The sequence below is a fragment of the Carassius gibelio genome, chromosome B13 (assembly GCF_023724105.1).
Source record: "Carassius gibelio isolate Cgi1373 ecotype wild population from Czech Republic chromosome B13, carGib1.2-hapl.c, whole genome shotgun sequence".
NCBI lineage: Eukaryota > Metazoa > Chordata > Actinopteri > Cypriniformes > Cyprinidae > Carassius > Carassius gibelio.
In genome coordinates this window covers 4,139,036-4,166,508 of record NC_068408.1, presented here as the reverse complement: position 1 = coordinate 4,166,508, position 27,473 = coordinate 4,139,036, and the positions used below count along the sequence as shown (strand labels likewise).

Here is a 27,473-nt window from a genome sequence, read left to right as displayed (position 1 = left end):
GTGAGTTGTGTGAGTGCATATTTTATATGCCTCATTATTTTGATTGAGCAGCCAGTAACAGTTAAACACAGACATTTCAAAATAAGAGTCCAGATGTATTTCATGGTTGTTTATAATTAAAGTTGAAAATCATTCATTAAGTACTTTTTCCTGGTTAATACTGTTATTTCATATATAGCGAATGAAATGTCTCCTTAAATTTGTTGCAAATCAATGCACTCATAATTTTGCAACAGAAGCATGTGTCTGAAAAAGGATTCAGGCTGTGTGTCTTCTCTGGGTTAAGCATTAGCCCGGTATAATGCAATCTCATTGCATAAATTTGATTGGAGCGTGATAAAGTGAAAAGTTTAAGACAAGTCATTCACCTCTATATAGTTATGCCAGTCCTTAAATCATCCAGCATTTCCACCAAGTGCTGATCTTTATGGTAACTGGTAAGTATACTTTGCAAAGAAAAGTTACACACAGATCTAAACACATTAGTTCAGCCCAAATAAGAGAAATGAGAGGAAACTGTATTGTTCACAAAGTCAAGGTGAAACCAAGATTGATCCCATTTGCGATCTCAGACTTTTTATCCATGATGCATTAGTGCACATTAGAAAAAGATTAAGAAGATGAACATGAATGCTCTGCTGAAAAATGCAAGGTAATGACTATGAAGAAGATAATGACCCATCAATGAATGCACTGCTGAAAAGTGCAAGATAATGACTTACTGTAAATGATGAAGTGGTTCATATTACTCAACAAAAAAAAAAAGGTTTGGGAACTTGCATTCCCTTTCCCTTTGGCAAACATTTAAACTATTCTCCTACATGGCAGGCCTGAAATGGTTTGCGGTGGCCTATCAGTTAAAGACCAAAGATGTGAAGTTACTGAGACAATCAACATTATACATGTCACTAAAATACACAGAGCTGCTTAGGACACCTGCCAAACAAAAATTAATCAAACGTCTCTGAATGGTCCCATCATGATGGTTTCCAGCCATGTCAGGATTAGCATCAGAAGCATGCTTCCTTCCACATTATGTGGCATGGAGCAGATTACCAGGATCAGATTATCTCCAGCACGTTCGTTCATTCATAGACAGGCTTGCCTCCTAGCTATTTATACCTAACTTTCCCACTATTACAACACTGCAGCCTGCCGATCCTTGTTCATCTGCTTACATTGCCACTTTTAGCACCAGTTCTCCAGTGAGCGTCAACATCAGCATCATGCTAGCGGTGGGGTCCAAAATAACTGAACACATTTTTTTTTTTTTACAGATTAAATATAATCAAATAAATTATCCAAACACATCAAACACTTAAATTCAATTTTATACAATACTGTAACAATTCTATAATATGTAAAAACATTATAATATTCATACTGTAACATGGGTCTTTATGCAAGAAGCCTTTATTTTTAAGCATGGGTGTGTTCCTCACTCAAGTATAATCATTGGGGATCTGCGGCATCTAAAAAATTGCAAATTCATCATTTCATAAAACTAATTTAAACCTGTATTTGATTATCGAATTTGTATCAAATATGCACTTTATCATTTTGAATTTGTTAAAACATACACAGTTCTTGTAAAGATCTGGGCTGTTGTCACTGGTCCAGGCAGGGATGAAAAAACATGAGCAGGCCTCTGCTATTCCTTCACATCAAAAAATCATTTATATCTTCTTTTGTTTAAAAAAAAAATACTCATTTAAAGTTGCAACCTGATACATTTCAATGTGAGGAAACGTTTGGCTGACAGCTGAGCAGATCTATCATCACCCACCACAGATCCTGAAACTATCGTGCCGTTTTGAATGGATTACACAATTAAATAGGTTAAACAACCCATTTGGAACAATGTAACTAATACTTTAATATAATTAAGCGTCTCAACATTTCCCAAAGTATGTTTACCAGCTGATGAAACCGTTGTAAGATAGTCAAAACAGACTGGTCACACCCGGCTTTCCTAAACGGTTCGGTCAATTCACTGAGGATTTACCACCAGCCATCGGTAACAGATTAACATCCACTCACCGTGTGAGAAATTGCCATTTTCATGTTTACAGTAACCGCAGCGATGGCCGTCATCTCCCCCGAAATACTCCACTATACTGTACGATCCACCCGCTGCCATTTCCACGCTCTCTCAGCGGCGCCCAGAAACATGTTAAAAAGGAACCTTACTATTGGAAAGGCCTGCTTCATGAATATTAATTACGCTGCATGACGTTCGCACAGTGCGCGTCTTTGATTGGTCGGATATGCTGAAACACCGCCGTTAGTAGGAAAGCGCATGAAAAACGAAATAATTTTATTAATATTAATGAGGTGACATGATTGGACGTTGCAAAAAGACAAGGAAGCAACGACAGCGGAGCACAATTAATATTAATAATATTGAACAAAACATTTTGCCGACCAGGAAGCACTGATTTACTGTAACGTCACATTTCCTGTTGTATGGCAAAAGCCCCCTAAAAAAAGACAGTAAAACAATAATACTATCGTTTCGAACGCTTGTTGTGAACTATAGTACACGAAAATGATAAGGTTATTGTGCAATGTAATTTACCTGTTTGTTAAGTGTATACGTTATAGCATGCAGCTTCACTTACCGTATGAAGCTTTACCCCCTGCATTTCCACAGTAGCCACAGCGATATCCAAACTTTACACCTTTGAGCTCCACTATGGAGTACATTTCCTTTATGTGCAGCCACCAGTGATGGCGCATTCAAAACATCAGGCAACACGCATGCTGATGTGAAGTGTGATTCACATTTATGTAAATAAAATTACATAAATTAAAAACTAAATATCCCTAAAGGACCGAAAACGGCGAGATAGGTCAGCTCTACAAAATAAGAACGCGTCCGAAGGATTAGAGTTGTTTTTAAGGCCACTAGAGGGCGCTAAATCATGCACTGCGGGCAACGTGTTATAACTTTATTGCTTTTTTTAAAATATATATTTTTATGTATCAAGACTTTCTTATTTTTAAAAATACTTGGCATTTTATATGATTCGTGTTATTATAATATTTTTCATTTATTTTGTTTACAATACTTAACTTGGAAATGTCATTTTCACATATATGCTCAAAAAGTGAAAAACGACAGTTAACAGGTTAGATTGTGTGTAAATGATCATGAAATTTGGAGGGAAAAAATGTTTCCTTCTGTGTTTATACATTTAACAATAGATTACAAACTAATTTTAGTTATAGTTGTGCGTATCTTCCACCACCAGGTGGCAAAGTAGTTTAAAAAACGAATGTGACCGAGCAATTCCGAAAAAAAGACGACGAAAACCGAGCACCAACCGAGCGTACGCAACAGACTTCGAAAGCGGAGCCGAATGCGACCGAAAGAATCCGAAGATGGCCGAGCTTGGACGACGCCCCAGCTGGGAAACAGTTCGTGTGTTGCCTATCAACCGCTCATACACCGGCCCGACCCAACACAGCCATGCTAGGGCTTGTGTCGTACAGATGAGACACTAACTGAATGATGGACTAATCCTCGGCATTTTGTTTTTCCGACAACTATTAAATATTTTAAGGAAATACCGAACTGGAATTTTGAGATTATCACGGTTATTTTGGGATATTACTGAAGCAGCTAGCCGAGAGCTGACGTTACTTTGGCTTTGACCACTGCGGCCAGGTAAGTTATCTTAACTTGTACCATATAAACTAACTAGTTTAAGCGTTGTCAGTCTGATCACTGTGTTGTCTAGTTTTACTATAAACAAACCTATCAAAAATGTCAAATAATTTAACCATGCTGATGAGAAATCACCTCACCTAAGCGGCTAACAGTTCGGCTAGGTCTTATTAGCTGTAGCGAAGTATTGAACTTTATTCATAAGTATTCATTTAAAGATAGATCGATACATAATTACGTGTTATTTATCTATAATAATGCCTAAATATAGAAGTCTCACTCATAACCCGACTATAGCTACCATGGTTATTTTGCTGTAAATTGGCATGGGTTGATTAGCTTCTCCTAATTTAGCTGCAGCTGTTTTTCCTAAAGTCTAGTAAATATTGATGGTGTCTGCTGTAGTTAATATTGAGTTATGGTGATATGTGGCATAGCTAATCTGCTGATTAGTGTCAGTCCTCCTCACCAGCATCATTGTAGATTATGGTGCACTCTAGTGACATATTCTGATCCATCTGATAGATTATGACGAGGGTTTTATGAAGGGATCCAAACCAAAGGTTATTTAATGTTTTATATGTTGGATTTTAGCGTCTAGAACTTCACATATGAATACAGAATCAAACAGTTTATTGCCACCCGCCTAAATTTACTTCACTATATTACAATTAAATCCTAATCTATTTATGACAAACTATATATCGCTGGAAAGGTCTAAGCCTCCTAAATATATGTTTTAACCAGTCTTTTTTGTTAAAGAAAAATATGTAGGAAAAGTAATAGATTAATTTATGGAAAGAGTGCACCCCAAAAACCTACATCATAACAGGAGTTCTGACCTTTGTCAAAAAAAAGTCTTTTTGTTGCCTTTTTCTCCATCACACTTTAGAAATCATCAGAAATTAACACTTGAAAACTTAAAATCTCAAATTTCATCTTTTGAAAGCCATTTTAAATTCAAACATTTCATTACCATGAAAATGGTTAATCAAAATCATGTTACAAAATGTTTTCAGTCATGAATTATTGAAATTTTAGTTTGGATCATACATTTTCAAGTCTATGTCCAAAAATGTGAGTGTCAGTAGGGTGTTGAAACTAGGGTCCGCATGAAGATATAAATAAACTAAATCAAAGTAAATATTATAAAAACATTTTATTGATTTAAACAAATAATACATTTAACAGTGTAGTACTATTAAAGTGAGTAGAATATGTAATAGAAAATAAATATTTATTTTATATATATATATATATATATATATATATATATATATATATATATATATATATATATATATATAATATAATAATATAAAATATTTAAATATATAAATTCTTTATATATAATAAAGAATTTATCATTTTAATTTTTCACTGTATGAATTGGCTCTTTATACATTGGACATATATAGCTGTATTTTAGATTTAAGCTTAACTAATTATATTTGACAGTCATGGCTTTTGCAAAATGTAAAACCCCTGGTAAATATTGGGGGGGGGGGGGGGAGTTGTACATAAAGTTATTAAAGTTTACCAGAGTATGGTTCACAAGAAAATGTGATTTCAGTCTTTCCACTAAACAATTTTATCTTTAATTCAATGTCATTTGCTATATCTTTATACATATTGATATCTGTCAAATTAACAGTACTAGCAATTTCTGTAAAAAAAAAAAAAACAAGAAAAAAACACTCTCTGTTTCTGTTGTAGTTGTAGTCAGTGTTTTCTGCCGCTGCTCTGTGATCCTTGCGTTTGGCCTTCGGCATCAGCTTATCGCAATGAAAATCTATATATTGAGCTCATTGGTGTCTTGGAGATGGCTTCTACAAATTGGATACAGTTTTAAAACCATTTCAGTTTATTTTAAAAGGATAAAGTCTTCACTCCAAGTGTAATATTGTCTCTGGAGTCAGAATTCAGTTTCCTCTTTGAGTTTGACTGCAGTTTATGAATGGAAGAGAATGTCAGATCTTATAAAGCTTCTTTCAAACAGGTCTTGTTCAGAAAAGCAACAACTGCTCCTGGGGCTCACCAGATGTTCCACACCTGTCTTCTTCCTGACACGAATGCGGTTTGCATGATATAGCAAATAAGATTTACATGTACTGCCTCCATGTGAGCCCTGGTAATGTTGCCCTCAAACTTCATTAGTAGACAATGGCAGTTACTAATATCAAGAGCCCAGAGCAAAAGACTGACCATGCTCTACTTGCTGACTCTAAATGAACACTTATTCACATTAGCATCGAGTTTAAACCATTTTGGAAGCATAAATGATTGTAATTTTTAAAAGACTGTAAAAAGCAATGGTGAAATCCTGTTGGTTAATGGTACTACTAACAGTGATATACAACACTGCTGCTCTTACCAATGGGACATAAAACACTGTTAAATGTGCAGGTCTTGTTAATGAAAAAAACGTAATTTGACATTGCCGGAATTATCTGTACCACTTCAACTTTAATGCTTTCATTCATCATGTGGCTTTCTCTTTACCACCTGTGTTTTTATGGTTTTTGTCAGTATCATAAAAGTACAAAATATATTATTGTTGTCCGTTTCTGTAAAACATTGCAATAGTGTTGCAGAATTATCTCTGTTGTGTTGCTGTTGCTTTTCACTATCCAGAATTTCAAGTGAAAAATCTTATCAGAGTCATTGTCTCTTAATCGCACGCTTCCTGTATCTATTTGTGTTTGGTTATATTTATGTTTTTGCCTAATTTTGGAGGTGTGTGATATCTGCACAGCTACAGCTTTGATCTGTCCTATTTATTTGTACGGGGTTCACTGGACATTTTAGATGATTGTGATGAGAATCAGTTTGGAGAAACTTGAGACACTAGAAGATGAATGCATTCAGATCAAACAGAAAGAAGGTGTGCACTGACATAAACATATGGAAATGAAGTACAGGTTAAAAATAAAGTAGTAAATAGGTCAGCACTGGATCAGGTAACACGTGATCGATACATCCAGTAAAATTCAGTAGCAGTGATAAAACAGGTTATAAAAAATATATATATATATATTTACATATGGAACACATTCCACGGGGAGAAAACTCTTATCGCAGTATTCTCTGGAAGACTGCTGATAATGTCTGTGAAGTGCTATTATGTTGACCTTGGAAATGAAGTTATATGTTATTTACAGCTCTGCTGCCAGTATTACTTCACTCTTGTAATGTGGTAAATGATCGACAGTTTCCTTTCACCTTGAGGCCAACAACCCCTGGAAAGAACCGATTATCAGAGCGACACACTCCCGTCCACAGCTTTCGATTAGTTTGTCTGACACTCTGAAGTGTAGTCCAGCAGGGCATGAAGGAATGATAGTGTGATTCAGTGGAGCAGTCACTTGTTTCTTGGGCTATTTTGGCTACTCGCTCGTGATTTAACGCTTGTGTGCTATTCACGGTTGTGCACCAATCAGAATTATGTTAGACAGACACCATGAAGATGGATGCAGAAGTATAATGAAAACTTGAAAATGACAGATTTTAATAATGTTATATATTATGAATATTAAATATATGCATCTCTTGAAACATTAAATGATGAACGTTGCTACATTTTGTTAGTGTTTGGAATGTTTAATTAGTATTTAACTTTGTATACATTTAATTTTTGTTTAATGACTCTGATTCATATTTTGTTAGCAGTATTCATTTTTATAATTTGAAAACGATGTGAAACCACTTTTGATCCTTTTGGTAATTGTATTAACACTATTGAACTTAATTTAGAAAACTATGTTGATATAATTTATATTACTTATCAGAGAATTAATATGCACAATAAAAATAAAAAAAGTAGTTTTAAAACCTGAGCTAAACTACTTCTGTTCTGTTGAGATGCTCTGAATCTCAATTCAGTTAAATAACTTTTATAATATATTTTATAAACAGCGGGTCATTCCAGCATCATGTGATTTGTGGCCAATTTGATTGAGCCAGTTTTTTTTATTCCTGGTTTTGCACAATCCTGATATCAGTAAATGCTGCAGCTGTTGTGAACGGTTTTAGATCAGGTCTTTTAACAGACACTGCAACTTCTGTTAAAGATCTTGTGAGTTTTGCTGAGTCGAGTCTAATGATACTTGCACAAATGAGGTCAGTGAGGTCGTGCTATAGATAAAGAGTTGCAGCAGCAGCGCTTGAGAAATGGTACATCATTTTTTTATGCTGGTATTCTCAACTACTCCAAAGTTCCCTACCAACATTGGAAGAAGACTGGAATATATTTTCTCTCCATTTCAAGAAAGTCCATTTGTTTAATCGATAATATGAAAGCAAAGTTTGTAGTCTCATCAAACTTGTTGAGGTTAGAACTTTCAGTTCAGTTCAGAAGTGTCAGCATGTTACGGGAAAGGCATTGCTTTGCTGTGGTTTCCAGTGTCCTGTTCAGAATCAGTTCTCTCATTGATCTGTTGACCACATTTTCAGACGCCTGGAAAACAGGTGAAAGAGCAGCAATCTATCAGCACATTTGGACTTAAGACATCAGGATGCTTTCAACATGAGGCCACCACAGGCCAGATTCAGACTGTGGGCTGTCAGACTCAACATGTGTTTGGAATACGTGATGTCAGGAAATCACAAGATCTGGCCTAATTGAACGGAAATAAAGAAGGGCTGTCTGTAATATGGATCATTTGTAGCCTGATGCTTTTATTAGAGCTTGGCTTTCACAAGCTTGTATCGGTTTCTGTCATGCACTGTTTGTTTTCATGACTCGGCATTAGCATTGAGTTCAGAAGAACAGCAGCGGGGTGGATGTCCCAGCCATCTGTCCCAAAGCCTCCTAGAGCCCCTGACGTCTACAGGCAAGACAGCATGAACCGTCCGACCGCTGCCAAAGGCAATGCATTAACATTTGCGATTTATTAAATCCATTTAACATGCTTGAATTTATATATCTCGATAATCTAATTTGACATTCCAACTGTTTAGTGTGATTAAGTGCGCCAGTAAAAAGTGCAGAAGTTGGATTTTTCCCATGGGGATTTTATAAAAACCTTTGTGTAGGATATTTATTAGTCCACATCAACGCACAATATTGCTCTGTTTATTATAAATGTGCACTGCGGTTTTGTTGTCCACTTTAAATGCTTGAACTCCTAAAAAGCAAAATGTTTTCTGATTGGCTGTCAATGTTTTCATCACTTAAAAGTAGTTCTGAAAGTGATTCCAATGATATTCGTCATTGTTGTTATCATTATAGTTATCATGTGGGTACAGTTATATGCATTCCAAGAATTAGAATGAGTATTAAAACTTTAGTTATTGTCATTGGTGTGAATAGGCATTTAAAAGCCATGAACCAAATCAACCAGCTGCAAAATGATTAAAAAAAAGTAGTTTGAGGCTGACTTGCATCATTTGCATTCCTTGATGGAAGTGGGGGCACTTAAGTGTGCTTTTGGTGATATTTGTCAAAATTCTCTGATTGGTGGAAATTTATTTAAAGGGTAAATAGTTTTTCACCAACCAGGAATTCTGCCATGTGCTTTCTTTCCTTGAGTTATCAGAAGTGAAATGATGTCAAAGATGATATGCTCATGACAGGTTTGGCACAGAACTTGGTTTGTTATGAAAGCCAGCATGTGACTTTCTCTCCCCCATCACCCTTATATGCTGTATTTATTTTCCATTGGAAAAGACAAGAGTCCTGCTGTCGCAATTAACATAACCTTGGTTCTGACCATTAATCCACACTGGACAGCCCTTCTATGTGTATGTTTCATTGTATTCTTTGTGCAATATATTGCACTTTAAATGCAGACACCAGCTCATATTAACCCCACTTAATTGGAATGCATACTTAAAATATGAATGTTTTATTTTTTATATATTTTGTGTTTATGCTTATTGTATTTTAATGTTTTATATAAAAAAAATTATTCCCGCTTAAAATCATTATTTAGTTTTATGGGGCTTTTTAGACTGGAACAAGGGGAAAGCATTGCAAACCTCAACATTTCTTTTGTATTTCACAGATGAAAGAAAAACTGTTCCGTAATATTTGATATATACAGTACTGGCTGGTGATTTTACACTGTTTTCTCAGGAAGAGCTTGTTACAGTTGGCACAGCTTGAACTGACTGACCTCTGTGTCCATTGTCAAGTGGTATCGTGATCTCAGTGTAGGAGGAATATAGATGTGTCTGTGTTGAGTCAGCGGCAGCATGCCAGAGCACAGCATGCACAGTCTTGGAGGTCCACGGATGTTTTAATGTAGAGATCTGTTTTCAGTTACTCACAGCAAAGCTTTCGTGCAGTTGCACAATTGGCTAAGTCACACCTATAGTAAAGGCACTGCGCCGATTTATGATATTGAGCTGTGGTTGCTGATGTGCGTTGATGTGTTTTCTGCGTTCTCTCATAGGTTACCAGGACCGGTCTTTCCTGTCCGATTATTTCCAAAACTGTTCTCTTTACTTTCCGAAGAAAGCATGAGCAAGATTCATTGTTTGTTTTGAAATTTGCCTTTTTGATCCTTAAATATGCTGGTTCATCTATGGAATTCTCTATGAAATCTGAATTCTGTAAGCCATTTCTGAAGTAGTTCACTTAAAAATGACAATTCTGTTATCATTTACTCACCCTCATGTTGTTCCAAATTTCTGTAACATGCTTTCTTCTGTACAGTGCAAAAGACTCATGCAATGAAAGTAGGGATGCACGATAATATCGGCACAACATCGGTATATGAATATTTCTGCCGATGAGCCAAACCGATATTCTCCAAGTGAAATAATTGACCTGTTTTTCAGGTGTGAATGTCTGTCTACATTTGTAAAATAATACATTTATGGTAGAATCAGTACAGAAGAGATACATGGATTTCTCTTCAGTAAAATGAAAGTTTAAATATATCAGGCGAAAATTTATATATATATCGGTATCGCCATCGGCCAAAATTATTTTGAAAATATCGGCATATCAAATATCGGCCAAAATCCAATATCGTGCATCCCTAAATGAAAGTGGACTATTTTGAGAAAGTTGACTATTTAAAGACCCCATGTGACCAATAATAGAGCTTGGGGTCATCCATATGCTGGTATACCCCCTAAAAAAATGTCACTTTTAAGATACACATTATCTTGTCTCCTTACAGGTGGAGTTTCAGTATGCAGCTGTACTGAGGATGCTGGCTGTGTTAGCTTTGCTCATGATGGTTACGAGCAGTGAAGCAGAGTTGTGCCAAGGCAATGAGAACTGCTCCAGCTCCAATGTCTCAAAGGACTTCTGCTTTTCGGCCCGGATCCGCAGCACCGTGCTCCAGGGCCTGCCCTTCGGAGGAGTGCCCACCGTACTTGCCCTTGACTTCATGTGCTTCTTGGTAAGCAGAAGTTTTCAAAAATTTAATTTGTTGTTCATTTGCCATGAGTTCAAAGTCAGCATGGAATCAGTCTTTATTCTCTTTACTTTCTTAATACCTGTTCCTCATTGTAAAATAGAGGTTAAGTCATTGTTATAGGTTGTTGTAGGTAAAGGACTTTTTAATAGGATTGTGAAAAGCGGGCGTTCCATACCAGAAAATGGGGCTGGGCAATCAGTTGCCATTAGCAGAGTAAAGGTGGTTTACTTTAATAGGAAAACGGAAATTGTGTGAGCAACATCTTAACAATGTCGCTTTCCAAATCTTCATCTTCCCCACTTCTCTCTGGTTGAGTGAGCTGCCAACCTCCACCCAAATGCTAAACCTATCACAACTGTCAAGAAATAGTTTAAGACACACCTTTTCTGCCGGCACTTAACCTCTTCACAACCCTAAACCTTTTCTCTTCTGTACATTTCTCCTCTGCTCTAGTTCCCTAATCCACATAATAATCAATTACTGAGGATATTGCTTGTTCTGTGACAAATTGCTTACACTCCTCTATTTTAAGTCATTTTGAATAAAAGCATCTCCTAAATGCATAATGTATTGCGTTAACAAACAAGTGGCTAAAAACTTTCAGCACTTTAGGGATGTGTGTTTAATAAATGTCTCATTTGTGGTGCCATGATCCGTTATTTGCACATGAATGCATGTGTGGAATGAGATGTGAATTTGATTGTGTAACATGGATATTCTTTGTCTCCAGGTACTGCTATGTGTGTTCTCTCTCTTGAGGAAGGTGGCGTTTGATTATGGGCGTCTTGCATTGGTCTCTGATGCTGACAGGTAAAAGTGAATAGTAGATTTCTCTAATACACAATTAAAAATGAAAATGAATTTACCATTTTAGATCTGTAATGTAATTACTGCAGTAATTCTAATTTGCATTACCATAATATTAAAAAAGTAATTTTTATGAATGTACACTAAAACAACTATAAAACTGTCACAACTGCACTGTTACGGCCGTATTCCCTGCGTGTTATACTGCGGCCTCAGCTCGCTGCATTATCACAGCATGCTCTTGTCCTCAATATTACCCCGAACAAACACTCATCTTTCTTGCATCGAGTAACATTTTGTGAAATCATCAGACTATATATACTCCATTCATCAGGCAAAGTTTGGACAAGACCTCTGATTAGGTGAATTAAATGAGAAAATGCATCCTGCAGCAATGCGTTTCTTGCATTTAACACTGCAAGTCATCAGCATGAGCTCAGCAGCGGCATAATGGGTTTAGCTAATGGATGGGCTGTACAGAGCTGAAGCTTCTACCTTTCCAAAAGCTCAGCCAGTCTTATTTCATTAGTAATATGACCATGCCTTTCAATCACACTCGCATCCTTCCATTTGGAAACTGGTTTGACCAGCATGTAAAAGAGATCATGTTTAAGGGAGATCTGATTATATCCCAGGCATCTCTAATACCATTTTTGTCTTGTCCAACAGCCACATTTTTTAGTTTTTAAGTTTCTAAGTTTCATACTAGCACATCTGTTTAAAAAAAGTCATGATTCAGCTCGATTCAGATCCACTCACTATATTTTAAGAGCAAGTATTGGGTGGTATCTAACCATTTTTAAGGATTATTTAAGGAGGTGTAAACCCTTAAATAAATGTAATGTGTTTTTGTGTGTGTACCCCACCAAAAATATATCGATCTGTTTTGAACATTTTCTTCCATAAACATTTCCCTGAATCACAACACGCACATTATGACTGCCCAGTTCTCTTTTTAAATGTTATAAAAGTTTCAGAGTGAAACCCTGAAGTCTGATCATTAGTCTGTATGTTTAATGAATAATTCAACAGTTAATTACTGCATGCCTGCCATTGTTATTATATGAGTTTGTCCCAAGGCATTTTCCTGGTTTTGGTGCCTAAAACCTGCCTGGTCTAGAACTGTTTGCTTATGTCACAGATTCATCCTGCATACAAACAGGTCAAGCTGACATTACTAGTTTGAAAGTGTGAAGTTTGCGGTGAAGTAATGTGGAACTGTGAAGCTGTCAACAAAGCTACGTGCTCTTAGCTACAGAACAATACAGTCCAGTCAAAATCAAGGATTTACCAATATTGTGGTATATTTAATATCAATTGTTGCTTAATTATTGCGTATTTTTTGTACTTTATTTTCTTTTTTTATAAAAAACAAAATTTAAAAAAAAAGTCAAGTGCCATCCAACACTAAATGCTAAATGAAAAAGGTTTGAATACATGTAATAACTTGCAGTCAAGGAAAATGCTGAATTGGTAGTGTCATTGCATCCCATTTGAGTAATAGTATGTTCTTTCTCAAAATGAATCATGTCATATTTTCACTAATTCCTCATGCATGAACTTGAAGAATTTTTTTCCCTCACCCGTAGGAGGAAACAGGAATACCAGCGTCTGGATGAGCAGGAATAGTATGTGTTGGTTTTAAACTTCATCTCTCTCTTCCAAGGACCCCTTGTCTCCACTTTTTGAATTTACTCTCTGGCATTTCTTCTGCTTTGGGGTGAATTTGTTCACTGTGTACTGTTTCTAACTCTTTTTACTTCCTGCCTAGAGTCGATTGGTTGAGGGTTTCTCAAGATATTCATCAGATTTATCTGAACTAATCAATATAATTGTGTTTCTTATAAATTGGTGTCTTTTAAAGGTGAATTGTGTCATTTCTGCACCAAACTAAATTGTACGAGTTTCCAATCATATTTCCTAAACTCTCCTACCACATTTTCACATCCCCGTCTTTCAGATAAACAGATACTTCCAAACTCACAGCACAAGTTGGACCGCTCTAAAACAAACAGAGCAATGTTATACAAGTGTTAACCTCATCAGAAAGTCAAACTACACATGGTTTACTTATAGTTTCTTTGCAAAACCACACACTTCACCATTAAATTCTATGTTTTTGTTTCTTTAAGTGTGCACTCTGTGGCCAGGGTCTTAGCATCCTATAGGTCGCACAGGGAAGAGGCATACAGGGAGAGGTAAAACATCCTGTGGTGGCATAGAAAACCCGTGTAACTGGAAGACCTAGTTTTGATGGAAACCTGTGATTTGTCCAGTAACTGTTCTTGTTAATTTACAAATGGATGGGATTGATATTTATTCCAAGTGCCCTGTAGAAGTGGTCCTATAGAATCAGTCCAAATATTTGTGAATATTGTAGCCTGACTCTGAGAATAACACATTGGCCCCAATAAAACATGTATGTGTTCCAAAGCTTTAGATAGCCAACTATACAAACAACATTTTATTCAAAAATGTATTTTAAAGAGAGCACAAGCACACTTTTAAGCTAAACGCAGTTTATGTTTAGTTATGTAATGCACTGAAGTTCATACTATGCTTTTTGAGGCCCCTGTATCATCCATTAGAATCAAAGTAGTGTCTCTGCCCAGTTCTTGACAAGTCTTTCTCTGTTTAACACACTCTGGCTCTAATCAACTCATAGGCTGATGATACATGGGGCAACTTTTTGAGCAATGTTGCCACCAACTGTCAACTAGTTGAGAAAGTTTCCCGGCAAAATTGCTCAAAACGTTGGCCCATTTTTCTTCAGCCTAAATGTATGCTTTTTCTCTCTGAATGTTCTTCTACTTTCTAGGCTTACTGCAGTCTCTTTGTGAACCATTTATGTGCAACGCCTCTCATCGATTGCTAATGTTAACTCTGTGTTTGAGTTTTCCGAACAGTCACTTTTTGCTGCGTGCCTGACTGCATGTGGTCAGCCTTGATATGGCCTGATGTAGCTGGAGTAATCTGAGCTCGGAAGGCCTAGCAATCCCCATCATTTATTAATAAGCTGACATTGAATGGACCCTGTGAAGATGCTAAGATAAAGTTAACAATTATTAAAAGATATCTTCATCCAGAAGTACATTTTCCAAAATCTATAATCCTGAATCGAAATCCTGCTGAATGAAGTGGCATGCCATTAAGTGACTGTACACTTCTGTGTTAGCTTGGGTGTTTGATAATATGTGTTTGTGTTCAGTGTGGCCTCCGCCATGCAGACGCCTGCTGACTCCCGATACGAGCGTCTCACCTCTGTGTCCAGCTCAGTCGACTATGACCAAAGGGACAATGTAAGTAGAAGTGGATGCCTATGGCTGTTACACTGTATTCTCCTTACAATGTTAAAACATGTATGTAAAACAGCATTTAGTATGCAGCAGTGGGTATCAAACTATAATTTGATAAATAGTTATGTCATCTGTCACTTTAAATCTTCAAGCACTTTAAAGCCAAGTGGATTCTGATTCACTGAAAATATTTTTGTCATTCATCATTTACTGTACTGAAAAATGAGTTCTGAAAGTGATTCTAATGATATTGTTCCTGTTTCCTTATTATGGTTATTATCATTAATTAAAACCAAAAAAGGAAAAAAAAAGTTATTTTATTTCAATTAACGGTTTATTTCAGCTAGTTGTCAATGCATAATTTCTCATTTTCCTTTAGTTTAACTTAAAATACTAAATTAACTTAAAACAAAAATAAAAATCATGAAAACTGAGATAAAAATGATTCATACTAATTCCTAAAAATCAAAACGGAAAATACAAAAATAAAAACAAATTACAAATATGAACTTCTGTCTATTGTTTCTGTCCATATAGAAGATATGCATATTGTTCACAGTATAAACATACTACAAAAGTAGTTAAGGTGCTGTAAAAGTTTGCCTTTCTGAACATACCCTGTCTTCCTTGCTCACATATTCACATAGTTTGAAAAGCCTACGCAGGAAGTGTTTTATGTCATCTACTATAGCTCTATCCCCCTTAATGCACACACGCACCTGTGGATTTCATAATAGCACACACAACGCCTTTTGACAGCCATTTGTTTGCCTAACCCCCTCCCCTGCTGTGATCTGGAATATCTACACTTATGTAAACTGGTGTCACGTGCACCCACACAGCTTCTAACAACTCCTCAAACTGCATTAGACACTGTTAATGTCTCTGAATGTGGAGGTGACTGAGAGACGACGGTTAGAGTGCACTGAATGTGATGTTCTTTTCTTTGTCTCTGTAATAGGGCTATTGTTCCTGGCTAACTGCCATCTTCAGGATAAAGTGAGTCATTCCTGCTTTTCCTTGACGAACATACTGTAACTACTGAAATGAAGTCTTCCTGGTTATTCCAGCTATGCTGAAAATACTAGGTCCAAAATAATTGCTTAGATTGCTGATCACAAAACCCCAGTACAGTATAACCACATTTAATTGTCAGCAAGAGGATTCTCTCTGTTAGGGTTGGATTTTCATCAAATATTTATAGTTTATATTGTGTGTAAATATTGTGCTTGTTTAATTAAATACTACTAATGCATTTGTTTATTATGCTTTTTTCCCCCTGTGGAATAGAACATTTAAAAATTGTTCTGATTTTTCTTTCTTTTTTCCTCTCTTTTTTTTTGAAGTAAAGATAAATGTAAAAAGCAAATACATTACTGTTGGGTTTAAAGTTAAGGTATTGCTTCATGGAAATGGTATTTGCCCATCATTCAAATGAAGTCTGAATGAAATGACATCTGGGTAAAAAAGCTAATTCAATGCAAGTTTATTTGTAAATCGCTTTTTACGATACAAATTATTACAAAGCAACTTTACAGAAAATTAAGTTTCTACAATATTTAGTAGTAGCTTATCAGTGGTGACTGTCAGTTTGTGTGCATATGACATAGTCAGCCAGACGATGAACATTATTAACAGCAATTATTATATGATGCAATCACACTTGTAGCAATATTTGTTAGTTCTGTTTGTTGATTCAGTGATGCTGACCTACCTCTTTCACCCTTCCAGAGATGACGAGATCAGGGAGAAGTGTGGTGAGGATTCTGTGCACTACCTCTCATTCCAGCGGCACATCATTGGTCTGTTGGTAGTGGTGGGCGTGCTCTCCGTGGGCATCGTCCTGCCCATCAACTTCTCAGGAGACCTATTAGGCGAGTCAAAAAAGTCATCTGAACACAGCCATTCGAGTTTGGCTTCCTGTAGTTTATATGACTAAAGTCTCCATATGATCTTCTCTTCCTGCAGAAGATAATGCCTACAGTTTTGGGCGAACTACAATAGCCAACTTAAAATCTGGGTAAGCCCGGGTAATATCTGTGACACTGATAATACTCTTGAACGACTGTTGATGAATGAATCATCCCTTTGTTTTTGCTCTCTTTCAGTAATAACCTGCTGTGGCTGCACACTACGTTTGCCTTCTTCTATCTGTTACTGACTGTGTTCAGCATGAGAAGACACACATCAAGGATGCACTACAAAGAGGACGACTTGGTGAGCAGAGACAACTTCACCAAAACACTGCACAGAAATGTTCTGGGTTCCTATCTACAGCACATTTGGCATAATGTCCTTTACCACATAAAATAATCAAAGCTTATGATATGAGCATCACAATTTAGATTTTAAGCCCTCCAGAATGCTGGCCCATTTTAAAGTTTTAACGCAGTTGTAAGTGCCTTACAGTAACCACAGTTTGTATCGAACCAGGAACATTCCTTTATTTCCAGATTTTGACTTAAACCCACATTCATCATTACTCAAATATTTCACTTTCTACATGAGAGAGAGCTGGGAACCTTAGTCAGAGTAAACAACCCACTTTACTTGCATAATGTAGCATATTTTTAAGTGATATTTTCAATTGAAAAAATTTAAGGTGGGTCTTGGTTTTATCCACTGGGAACTGAAAGAGGGGTTGAAAAATAAGAGGTTGGCGATGGTGAAGTTGTTCCAGAGAAACAGAGAAATACAATTACAATGTGCACAGATGATTGCTCAAACAATGTAAACCTAGCCAGTTATTTAATACATTTTAACACTGCAAACTGTCTATTCACAGACCCATATTTTGTATCAAATGAAATGTATCTCTTCTGACTAAGGTCCATAAATTAACCCTGATGTCTCCAAATTGTCTCTATTCACAGGTGAAACGCACTTTATTCATTACCGGGATCGCAAAATATGCAGAAGAGAGTGATATAAAGCAGCATTTTGAGTAAGTTCTTGCTGGAGATACTCATTTCTTGTCACAGTGTTAATTAGGATCTGCCTTCCCATCATCTGTAAGGGTAAAGTTTGTAATATATGCAAAGTATGACTATTTGATAGCTAAATGTCTAATCCAAGTCAATGGGGTCCGATATTTGTTGGATATTCTTTTACATTCTGCTTAAGTCAGTCATGAGGGAAAGTAAATAATGAGAGAATTTTCACTTTTGGGTGAACTATATCTTTTAGAGTTCCCAGTTGACACAGTAAATTGACAACGACCAACTTTAATTGGATCTAAAGTGGTCATGTGGCTACAAGATGCTCAGTGTTCCATCCACAGCTTATCTAATCCCATTTACTGCTAAAGAATGTGTGTGGACAATACATGTCTTTAACTTCTTCTGGGTCAAGGATTTCTAGAACAAGCCAAGCCGAGCCAATGGAGGAAGAGAAAGAGGAAAAAGAGGAAGAATAGAACAAACACTAAAGAGAGTCTCACAGACGTCTCAAAGCATATTGCAGTCTGTCCTACTGCAGCCAACTGGGAAAAGAGACTCCCACAGACCTATTAGCTTAGGATGGATGGAAATTTTGACACATTATATTCCACTAATGTCTTCGGTGTTGTGTGTACATCACTGTGTCATTATTTAAAAAGCTTACCAATCTGTTGCATACCAGTCTTCTATTTTGGTACTATTGATTTTAGATCCTCACCCTTAAGCATTACATAAAAATAAACTGTGGTTGGTAATTTTACATATCGGTCGGTTTGTTCCTGTCTTAAGAGAGCCATTCTTGGCCTGCGTGAAGTATAGTGCATGCCAGACAATACTGAAGCCTGGCTCCTGCAAGACTCTCAACACTGTGTTCCAGTGCCAGGCTAAAAGAGAAAGTGGGAATTAGCAGAACGGTTTCCAGTCCCCCTCATGGGAGTTCTGTCTCTTACCTTTCTGTTTCTCTCCTCTTCATCTCTGTGTTAATATCCAGGAAAGCATATGAAAACTGTGTGGTTCTGGATGCTCGCATTTGTTACGACGTTGCCAAGCTTATGTCCCTGGAGTCTGAAAGGTAGACATTTAGTCACTATTTTAAGTACTGTACACAAGGATCTCTCTATGAATAAATTATAAAGATTTGTATTTAATTTGTTTACATAATAATGTAATATTGCTATTTAATAATGTACGTTGCTATGAAATTACAATAAGCCTAGGTTGTAAGCTACACCGCAAGCATCATTTAATATAAAATAAAATGACTCCTTTATTTATTTTGTCCTCCTGAGGTCAAACTAAACAGTATTTTCTGAAACACATTCTTGAAATAAGAACAGAAATGTTCCTTTTCTTTCTACTTTATTCATATAAACTGCAACAAAAAGCATTTAGGAAGTAAACTTAGAAATCAGACTCAATTCAATGATTTTGACTGTCTTCTTCAGGAAAAAGGCAGAACGCAGCAAAAAGTTCTACACCGACCTGAAGGCCAAGGAGCACATGTCCACTATGATTAACCCCAAACCCTGCGGCCACCTCTGCTGCTGCATCATCGCCGGCTGCGAGCAGGTCAGATCATATGCATTTCACCTCTCAGCTATCTAGATCCCTTGTTAGTCAATGAATCCTCACTTCACATTCAGAGGTAAATCATGAATGCATGAACAGCGTTTTCCCATCAGACATGTCACATCCTCTGTCTTGCATGCTTCATCGCATTTAAAGTCAGGATGATGTACGCTCTGCTGCTATGAGACATGTTCAACATCAGCACGGGATTATTCAGCAGCTCTCAAGTGTCCTCATTAGATAAACAGACTTCCAGTTTGTCACTAGAGGTGCTTCATTTCCCCCTGCTGGACTATGACTGTAATGCTAAAGTCAGTGTGACTGCTGGAATAAAAAAACAAGCTCTTAAAAACAAAATGTTCATTTTGGGGTGGAGTATCCGTTTAACTTGCAGGAGTACAAAGGTTTAAATAGAGGGTTTGTTGCTTAATGGTTTAAGGCGAGACGCTCCAGGTGAATAGGGCAACAAAAAAAAACCTAATAGTTATCACCTTACTTACCCAGTTGATTGATTACATTGATTATTGCAAACATTTTTTGTTTTACAAGTTTTCAAAAATGTTGTTTAAATATGCAAATGAGGCATTGTTTAATGAAATATGTGCTTATTTGCATAAATGTCTAGTACAAAAATCTGAACACTAGGTGAAGTCAGTTTCAAAATTTTTGTTTAATTTTTTTGACATATTAGAGTCAAATGTTTTTACAGAGGGAATTCTGTTTATCTTTTTTTGTCACTCCATAATTCATAAAATACTTTGAACAGCCAGAAAACAATATATTTTCACAATTTTGGGGGGAATAAAATGTTGTATATAATCAAGGAAAATATATATGAACAAATCACTCTGTAAAAACCTTCAGAATATAGACAGGAATAAAAATGTCAAGTTTGGTGTGTGTAAGTGCTACTTAAGCGGAGATTTATGGGTCAGTGTTGAAGAAAAAAACGCATTTTGAGAAAACGGCCTTTAAAAATATGTATTGTAATTGAAATCTATTGACACAAACAGATAAAGTGCTATAAAAGAAACACTTAACAGTGTCTTTTGGATGTTTTCCTTCCACTAGTTTGAAAAAGTACTTTATGAAAAACCAAAAAGCCCAAAATCTCAAAATTGACAGGTGATTAAAAAAACTGTGTTATTGCCTGCAGTGTCTCACCTTAATAAAATCTTGGACAAGTAACAGAATTCAAAGTGACAGTTACGTGATATTACATTGTGAAGTTGGCACATGAAATAATAGTCAGAAAGAAAAAGAGGTTTGCATGAGTTTTTGTTGAGTACATTGTTTGATACATCAGGTTTTAAACTTCATATAGTGTGATGTAGAGAATATTAAACTCATACTCCAAGAGGAAAAAACACTTCACAGATTGAGCAGAAATATGCAATTTGGTGCAGATGCTGATATGTATATGGCCAGAAAGTGAGATGAAATTCGGATCGCTTGTAATGTAACTCAGTGAGACCTTTATAACCGCCACAAGACCAGAATATCATACAGACTATATTGCACATTTTTATTTGATGGGGTCTTTAAAACAAATCATGCAAATATTGTTAATCCGTTGTTGCAGGAAGATGCTGTGAACTACTACACTAATCTTGAGGGCAAACTGAAGGAAGAATACAGAAAAGAACGAGAAAAAGTCAACACTAAACCTCTGGGAATGGCTTTTGTTACTTTCCAGAATGAATCAATGACAGCCGTGTAAGTCAAATAGATGTTTTGGTCTCTGTTTGTGAATAAATTATAAAAGTTTAATGGGGGTAAAAGGTAAAATTGCTCATGAATATTATGATAATTCAATTTAATGGTATTATCTTCAGATACGAGCTTGTTGCCATCACAATATTTTTAATAGAATGAAAAAAATATGAATAGCTGTTTTTCCCCTTGGCAGCATCTTGAAAGATTTTAACGCGTGTCAGTTTCACGGCTGTCACTGTCGACGAGAGCCAAAGTGCTCCACCTTCAGCAACCTCCTCAACACAAACAACTGGACAGTCACATACGCTCCAGATCCACAGAATGTTTACTGGTAACATCTTCATCCTAAATCTCATCAATCCATTATGATCCTAGTCTCAGAGCTAGACATCAGGCAGAAACCAGAATCCACTTTGCTGTTTTTTTTACTGGCCAAGAAATACCCACTTAGACTGGAAGAGACGGACCACAGTTCATCACTGATTCCACAATATAATGCATATTGTTATTTATATGATTGATTAAGGCTTGGCATTTTTTATGTAATATGCATTAGACTGCACAGATCTGTGGGCTGTTTTTGGAGACAGTCATTAATTGCACATTGTTTTAAAGTAGATTCGATTTTAGATTTTATACAAGTTAATGTTTATAATATCTTAATATGTTTTTATTCAGCAAATTCGAGCCATGCGATAACAGAGTTTACATTTGTGATGAAACAAGTAATCAAGCAGTTAAGATTTCCCACATAGGGTTTGGGTAAGGTTGGAAATACTTGTAGTAACTCCATCATTTGTTCTGTAAATCATGAGTTCTACCTTGTTCTCCACAGGGAGCATTTGTCCATTGGTGGTCTCAACTGGTGGCTCCGCTGCTTTGTCATCAACTGCTTTCTCTTCATCTTGCTCTTCTTCCTCACCACCCCTGCCATCATCATCTCCACCATGGACAAGTTCAACGTCACCAAACCTGTGGAGTACCTGAACGTAAGAGTGTTAATGAGCATCACAATGCAGTGTAATTCCTGGGTCATGATTCTGTCACTCATCCTGTGTCTGTTCCTCCAGAACCCCATCATCACTCAGTTCTTCCCCACCCTGCTGTTGTGGTGCTTCTCGGCCCTTCTCCCCACCATCGTCTACTACTCCGCCTTCTTTGAGGCCCACTGGACACGGTACAGTGCCAAACCATGTAGATCAGTGTATTCTGGATGACCTATGTTGTTTTTCTGTTAGAGCTACTAAACCATTTTGTGGTAGACACACAAACCTGGTGGTCCTAAGCTTAAAATCTTCTCCCTTTAGATCTGGAGAGAACAGAACCACCATGCACAAATGCTACACCTTCCTCATCTTTATGGTTCTGCTTCTGCCGTCTCTGGGACTGAGCAGGTATTTTAGGTTTTGCATCTGTACCATTTATATGGTGCATTCTTTGTGTATTTTCATGCCATTATATAGAAATGGAAAACATTGAAACTTTCTATCCAGGTTGTCGTATTTGCATTAAACATTTCACATAATCTTTTCCAAAATGCAGTTTGGATGTTTTCTTCCGCTGGCTCTTTGACAAGAAATTCCTGGATGAGGCAAAAGTCCGATTCGAGTAAGTCCATGAGAGGATTCGCTGCTGTAAAGTCCTGTTTTACAGGGGCTGTCAAGAGAGTTAAATAACAATTAAGGGGTCGTGGTGTTTACACACCGTTTGGTTTATGCATATTTTCAAGACTATAGATATAAGAAAGTTTCTATGGCTTGATTCCCTTTTTGTCTCCATCAGGTGTGTCTTCCTTCCTGATAATGGAGCTTTCTTTGTGAACTATGTCACTGCGTCTGCCTTCATTGGTAACGCCATGGACCTGTTACGCATTCCTTATTTCCTTTTGTACATGATCCGGCTGTGTCTGGCACGTTCAGCTGCCGAGAGGCGCAACGTGAAGAAGGTCTGTGTAGTTTCAAACACAACAGTCATGACACTCACCCTTACTGTTTCACTCAGTAACTCATATACCCATGGTTCCGTGTTGTTACAGCATCAAGCTTATGAGTTCCAGTTTGGAGCTGCTTACGCCTGGATGATGAATGTCTTTACTGTGGTCATGACCTACAGCATCACCTGTCCAATTATTGTACCATTTGGTGAGTGACGTTTCTTACTGAAGAACTTGCATTGTGGTGGCACGCTTAACACAAGCTGATTTGAATTTTGTCTGCAGGACTGATGTACATGCTACTGAAGCACCTGGTGGACAGGTATAACATGTATTATGCCTACCTGCCCTCCAAACTGGACAAGAAAATCCACTCTGGAGCTGTCAACCAGGTGGTGGCAGCACCCATCCTCTGCCTTTTCTGGCTGCTCTTCTTCTCTACTGTCCGGACAGGTAATACAACGCCAGAAAGTGGGTCTGTCCATTTTAGACACACTCTGGATGCAATACTAGTTCCAAAACATAGGCAGCAAGGTGGCTCACTTTCACTCGGACAGTATTGTGGCCCAGTAGAAAACAAGACTGAAAAGATTATTGTCATATCTCTAATATAATTTTTCCCCCCTGCTCTCTTTTCTCTTGATTTCTTCTTTTAAAATGGAAAGGTTTTGTTGCTCCAACCTCAATGTTTACCTTTGTGGTTCTGATCATCACCATCATCATTTGCCTCTCCCACGTCGTCTTCGGTCATTTCAAATACCTCAGTGCGCACAATTACAAGGTCAGGAACAGCTCTGTCTGTTTGATTGTCTGTTTCTTTGTAAATAAAACCAAGTCTAGAACTGCAGTGTGCTTTTCCTGAATTCTCTACAGATCGACATGGACGTTGTAGACAATGGACGACCCCGGCATTCATCTCCACCTATCAAGTCTGTGGTAAGTTTTAAACATCATGATGAGCAAGAAAGCTTTTTTACACCCCAGCAGTAGTTGTTTGGTAGTTATTAATTTGGCTTCAGCCAAAATTGGATATTGTAACACCCCTCTTTTTTTTCTATCAGCAGACGTACGTCGCCCAAGTGCTACAGGACCCAAACACAGATGAGACGGGAAGTGGCGAGGACGAGGGGCAGGGGTCATCGCAGGATGATGAGGTGGTGAACGAGGGTGATTTCCAATCAGGAGAGGATCGTCTTATTGAGAACGAGGTGCATCACTGACCCTGGCCGGGCCACGCCATGTGCTGAACTTAAACATGACCAAACAGAGATCCACTGCACCTCACTACACTTACTGAGCTTGTGAATCCATCACAGCTGACAGCTCTAACACACATTTATCACTGAGGTTTGGAGACAGGATGGCCAATTGTCAAGAATATGGAGTGGCTTGTGATTGTACTCCAACTATTAGAAACTGAGTTTCATAAATCTTCTTTAGATTGGTTACCCTGTTCGTACAACTTTTCTTGCCATTCAATAAGCGCATGTCTAGTAAATTAGTCCAAAACAATTAAAATTTGAATTTTTACCTGTTATGACAAAGCAAACTGCTGTAGTGCTATCTCAAGTGGGCAGAAAGGTGTATATTAATGTGGATATCACAAAAACAAATATAGGTCAGATTTCACCTCCAAATCTTTTGCATAAAGAAAAGATTTCTTAGGAAATGTGTTACATAGGATAAGAAAAATAGATATCTATGGTAACAGATAGGTATGATTTAACCAATCGGAATCAAGTATTTGAGTATTTTATTTTCAAGTATTTTTTTTTAGCTTTAGCAACACCCCGTGTTAATCATCTGTAGTACACAGAAATACTATCACGGATCATTTTTCAAATGTTGTGAGAAATCATACATATTGGAAACGCTTGTGGAATAAACATCAGTAATAATGACAGGCAGTCAATCTCAATGTTTCTGAAAGTTTGGAGTTTCCCAGCTGAAATGGCACTATAGCACAATATTTTTGGAGATGAGCAAATTAATTCACATAACTTTTATTCTTCTTTACCAAAGCGAATGTACTGTTTAACATAAAGACTACGGCTAGTCTCTCTTATATAAGTAATTGTTGTAAAACACAGAATCGAAAAACTCACTCCAGCCTGCAGAATTAACGACTGTGAGGAAAACAGCCGCCGAACACTAATCATCTCACCTTGTACTTGAACTGGAAAAGCCACTTTCAGACTGTCTGACAGACTCAAGTCAAATCACTTTCCCTGGAACTAATCTGCTTACGTCTTCTGTACATCCAGTGTTGAAATGTAAACCTGCTAAAGCATACTTGCGCTATACGTAGTATGACGCTACTTTCTGAATGAGGCATCAGATGGACCGGTTTAAATTGTGTTGCTCTACTGAGGAATGTCCTGTCAATAACTGGTACTGTAGCAAAAAGAACTTTAACCCACAGCAAATTCCCTGTGTGGACTTAAGGTGGAATTTGTGAATGTGAATATATTTTTATTTTTTGTTATGCATGGGTATGAAATAATGGTTTCATTAGTTTTTATTTTTATTGCCACTAACAAGTGATGTACACAATACCATTTTGGATCACTTACTCATAAAATCTGTAAAAAGTGCATTGGAAACATAATCAGAAATCACTGAACATCCTAAAAATGTGGTTTATGATGAAAGCAAGATCTCCTTGGGTCATATCAACATGTGTCCTAAATAAGACAACATTGGTGTGTTCCTTTGCAATTTTACAAGTGAACTGGAAATAACAGGCTCTCTTACCTGTGTGCATTTATTTTTCGCTGACACTTGCAGTTGTGAGCTTTTTTGACTGGGTTTATGCATCATTTAGTGGTTGAAGTCTGAAAAAAAAAAACACACACAAAAACTAGTACATTGACCACTATTTATTAGCCTACGACACTCTTTATATCTGTTTTGTCACCATGTTCAGACATTTGTGCTACTGTGTCCATTATATACATATTGCATCAGTGCTCTCTGTGCATTGTTGAACATGCAAGTCAGAACTGGAAACAAAATCTTTTTTAGTTTTTCTCTCAAAATAAGCAGACAAAGGCTGTGCCTTGGGTACTTGCTTTAAAATGTAACTACTTTATTTTCTTTGTCCGACCTCTTAATTGGTGGGCCTTTTCTGCTTGTGGACCTAAATAGTTCTCATTGTGACATTTATTGTTTACAGAAATAGCAACGCAGTGTTTAACTGTCATTTTCTGCAACAAATGTTAACTTGAAACAGTCGTCTGGTGTATGTAAACTTGTGAATTAGCACATTAGTGATATTTTAAGTTAACTTATGTAAATCACACTAATCTACCAATCTATCACTGAGGAGCTTTGTAACTGTTAAATGCAAATAACACTGTAGGCTATGCACTTCATGTGCAATATGTAACATTATGATGGTGTATATAACAATATCAAGCCATTTTTTTTTTTCAGTGATCTTATTTGGATTACATTGAGTAACTGCAGTGCTTTGTCAGTCTGGCGCTCTTGCTGCTTAGATACTGTAGGTGATGACCATATGACTGCATCCTGGATCTATTTAAGGAAAAACACTGTTTCAAGCATGATGTGGCAAATAATTTATGAATGCATCTTTATAGGCTTTTCCCATTTGTTACAGATGTGGTCCACAATATTTATTACTTTTCTTTCTTGTGAATTAACTGGCCATGGGCCCAGAGTGAAGTGGTTAAATCAGTGTAATATTTTTGTAAATAGAAGCATTGCACTGCTCTTGGAACACTTAACTGTATTTACATTTGTACAGCTTAGCCAGCAAAACATGTACAGTCAACCATGCATTGTTTGCTTTTGTCCATTCAGATTTCCCTTAAGATCGTACTTTGCTTGCGATTGCTGTTTTTAATAGTTTTGTATCTCAACCTTCCCTCAAATTATCTTTTGTACAGTGTCATCCTCAAACTCTTCCATGTCTTTGAACAATAAAATAGACTGACAAAAGGATACAAAGTGTGGAGAAATTTTTCAGCATCCTACTGTGGACCCATGTTGTTTATAAATGCTATATTATAAGTCATATGGGTTTTGTTTTATTCTATTCTAGTCAAATATTATGCCACTAAATTAATTATTTGCTATGAAAAACTATTTTTTTGCACACTTTTGCACATTGTGCAGTTACAAGTAGTCAAAAATCCAAGTGTTGAT

At 36.9% G+C, this 27,473-nt stretch overlaps 2 protein-coding genes across 11 annotated transcripts in view; one reads left to right on the top strand and one right to left on the bottom strand.

Annotated features, from left to right (window-relative positions):
- The window catches only part of LOC127970343 (arginyl-tRNA--protein transferase 1), a 73,774-nt gene extending 70,868 nt beyond the window's left edge, over nucleotides 1–2,906 (bottom strand). For 3 of the 8 annotated variants that reach the window (XM_052572869.1, XM_052572868.1, XM_052572866.1), the window contains exon 1: nucleotides 2,622–2,898. In XM_052572869.1, the coding sequence (XP_052428829.1) occupies nucleotides 2,622–2,739 (118 nt within the window). In that variant the 5' untranslated portion in view covers nucleotides 2,740–2,898. Of the gene's footprint in view, nucleotides 1–2,040; nucleotides 2,209–2,621 lie in introns of those variants that run through there. The other 5 variants (XM_052572864.1, XM_052572863.1, XM_052572865.1 and 2 more) reach the window with 4 other exon arrangements.
- Nucleotides 2,907–3,422: 516 nt separating this feature from the next.
- Nucleotides 3,423–27,275, top strand: LOC127970342 (CSC1-like protein 2). Of its 3 annotated transcripts, none has more exons than XM_052572859.1 (24): nucleotides 3,423–3,670; nucleotides 10,801–11,025; nucleotides 11,774–11,853; nucleotides 13,440–13,478; nucleotides 15,059–15,149; nucleotides 16,108–16,145; nucleotides 16,878–17,020; nucleotides 17,115–17,166; nucleotides 17,255–17,363; nucleotides 18,020–18,090; nucleotides 19,077–19,157; nucleotides 19,531–19,654; nucleotides 21,237–21,370; nucleotides 21,564–21,701; nucleotides 22,206–22,359; nucleotides 22,441–22,547; nucleotides 22,678–22,764; nucleotides 22,913–22,978; nucleotides 23,153–23,315; nucleotides 23,406–23,511; nucleotides 23,589–23,756; nucleotides 23,969–24,084; nucleotides 24,177–24,239; nucleotides 24,368–27,275. In XM_052572859.1, the coding sequence occupies exons 2-24, from the start codon at nucleotides 10,831–10,833 to the stop codon at nucleotides 24,521–24,523; spliced, it is 2,481 nt and encodes an 826-aa protein (XP_052428819.1). In that variant the 5' UTR covers nucleotides 3,423–3,670; nucleotides 10,801–10,830; the 3' UTR covers nucleotides 24,524–27,275. The 3 variants fall into 3 exon arrangements, with proteins under 3 accessions (XP_052428819.1, XP_052428820.1, XP_052428818.1); XM_052572858.1 differs by having other exon boundaries at nucleotides 3,425–3,670; nucleotides 24,365–27,275; XM_052572860.1 differs by lacking the exon at nucleotides 13,440–13,478 and having other exon boundaries at nucleotides 3,424–3,670; nucleotides 24,365–27,275.
- Nucleotides 27,276–27,473: the final 198 nt, after the last annotated feature.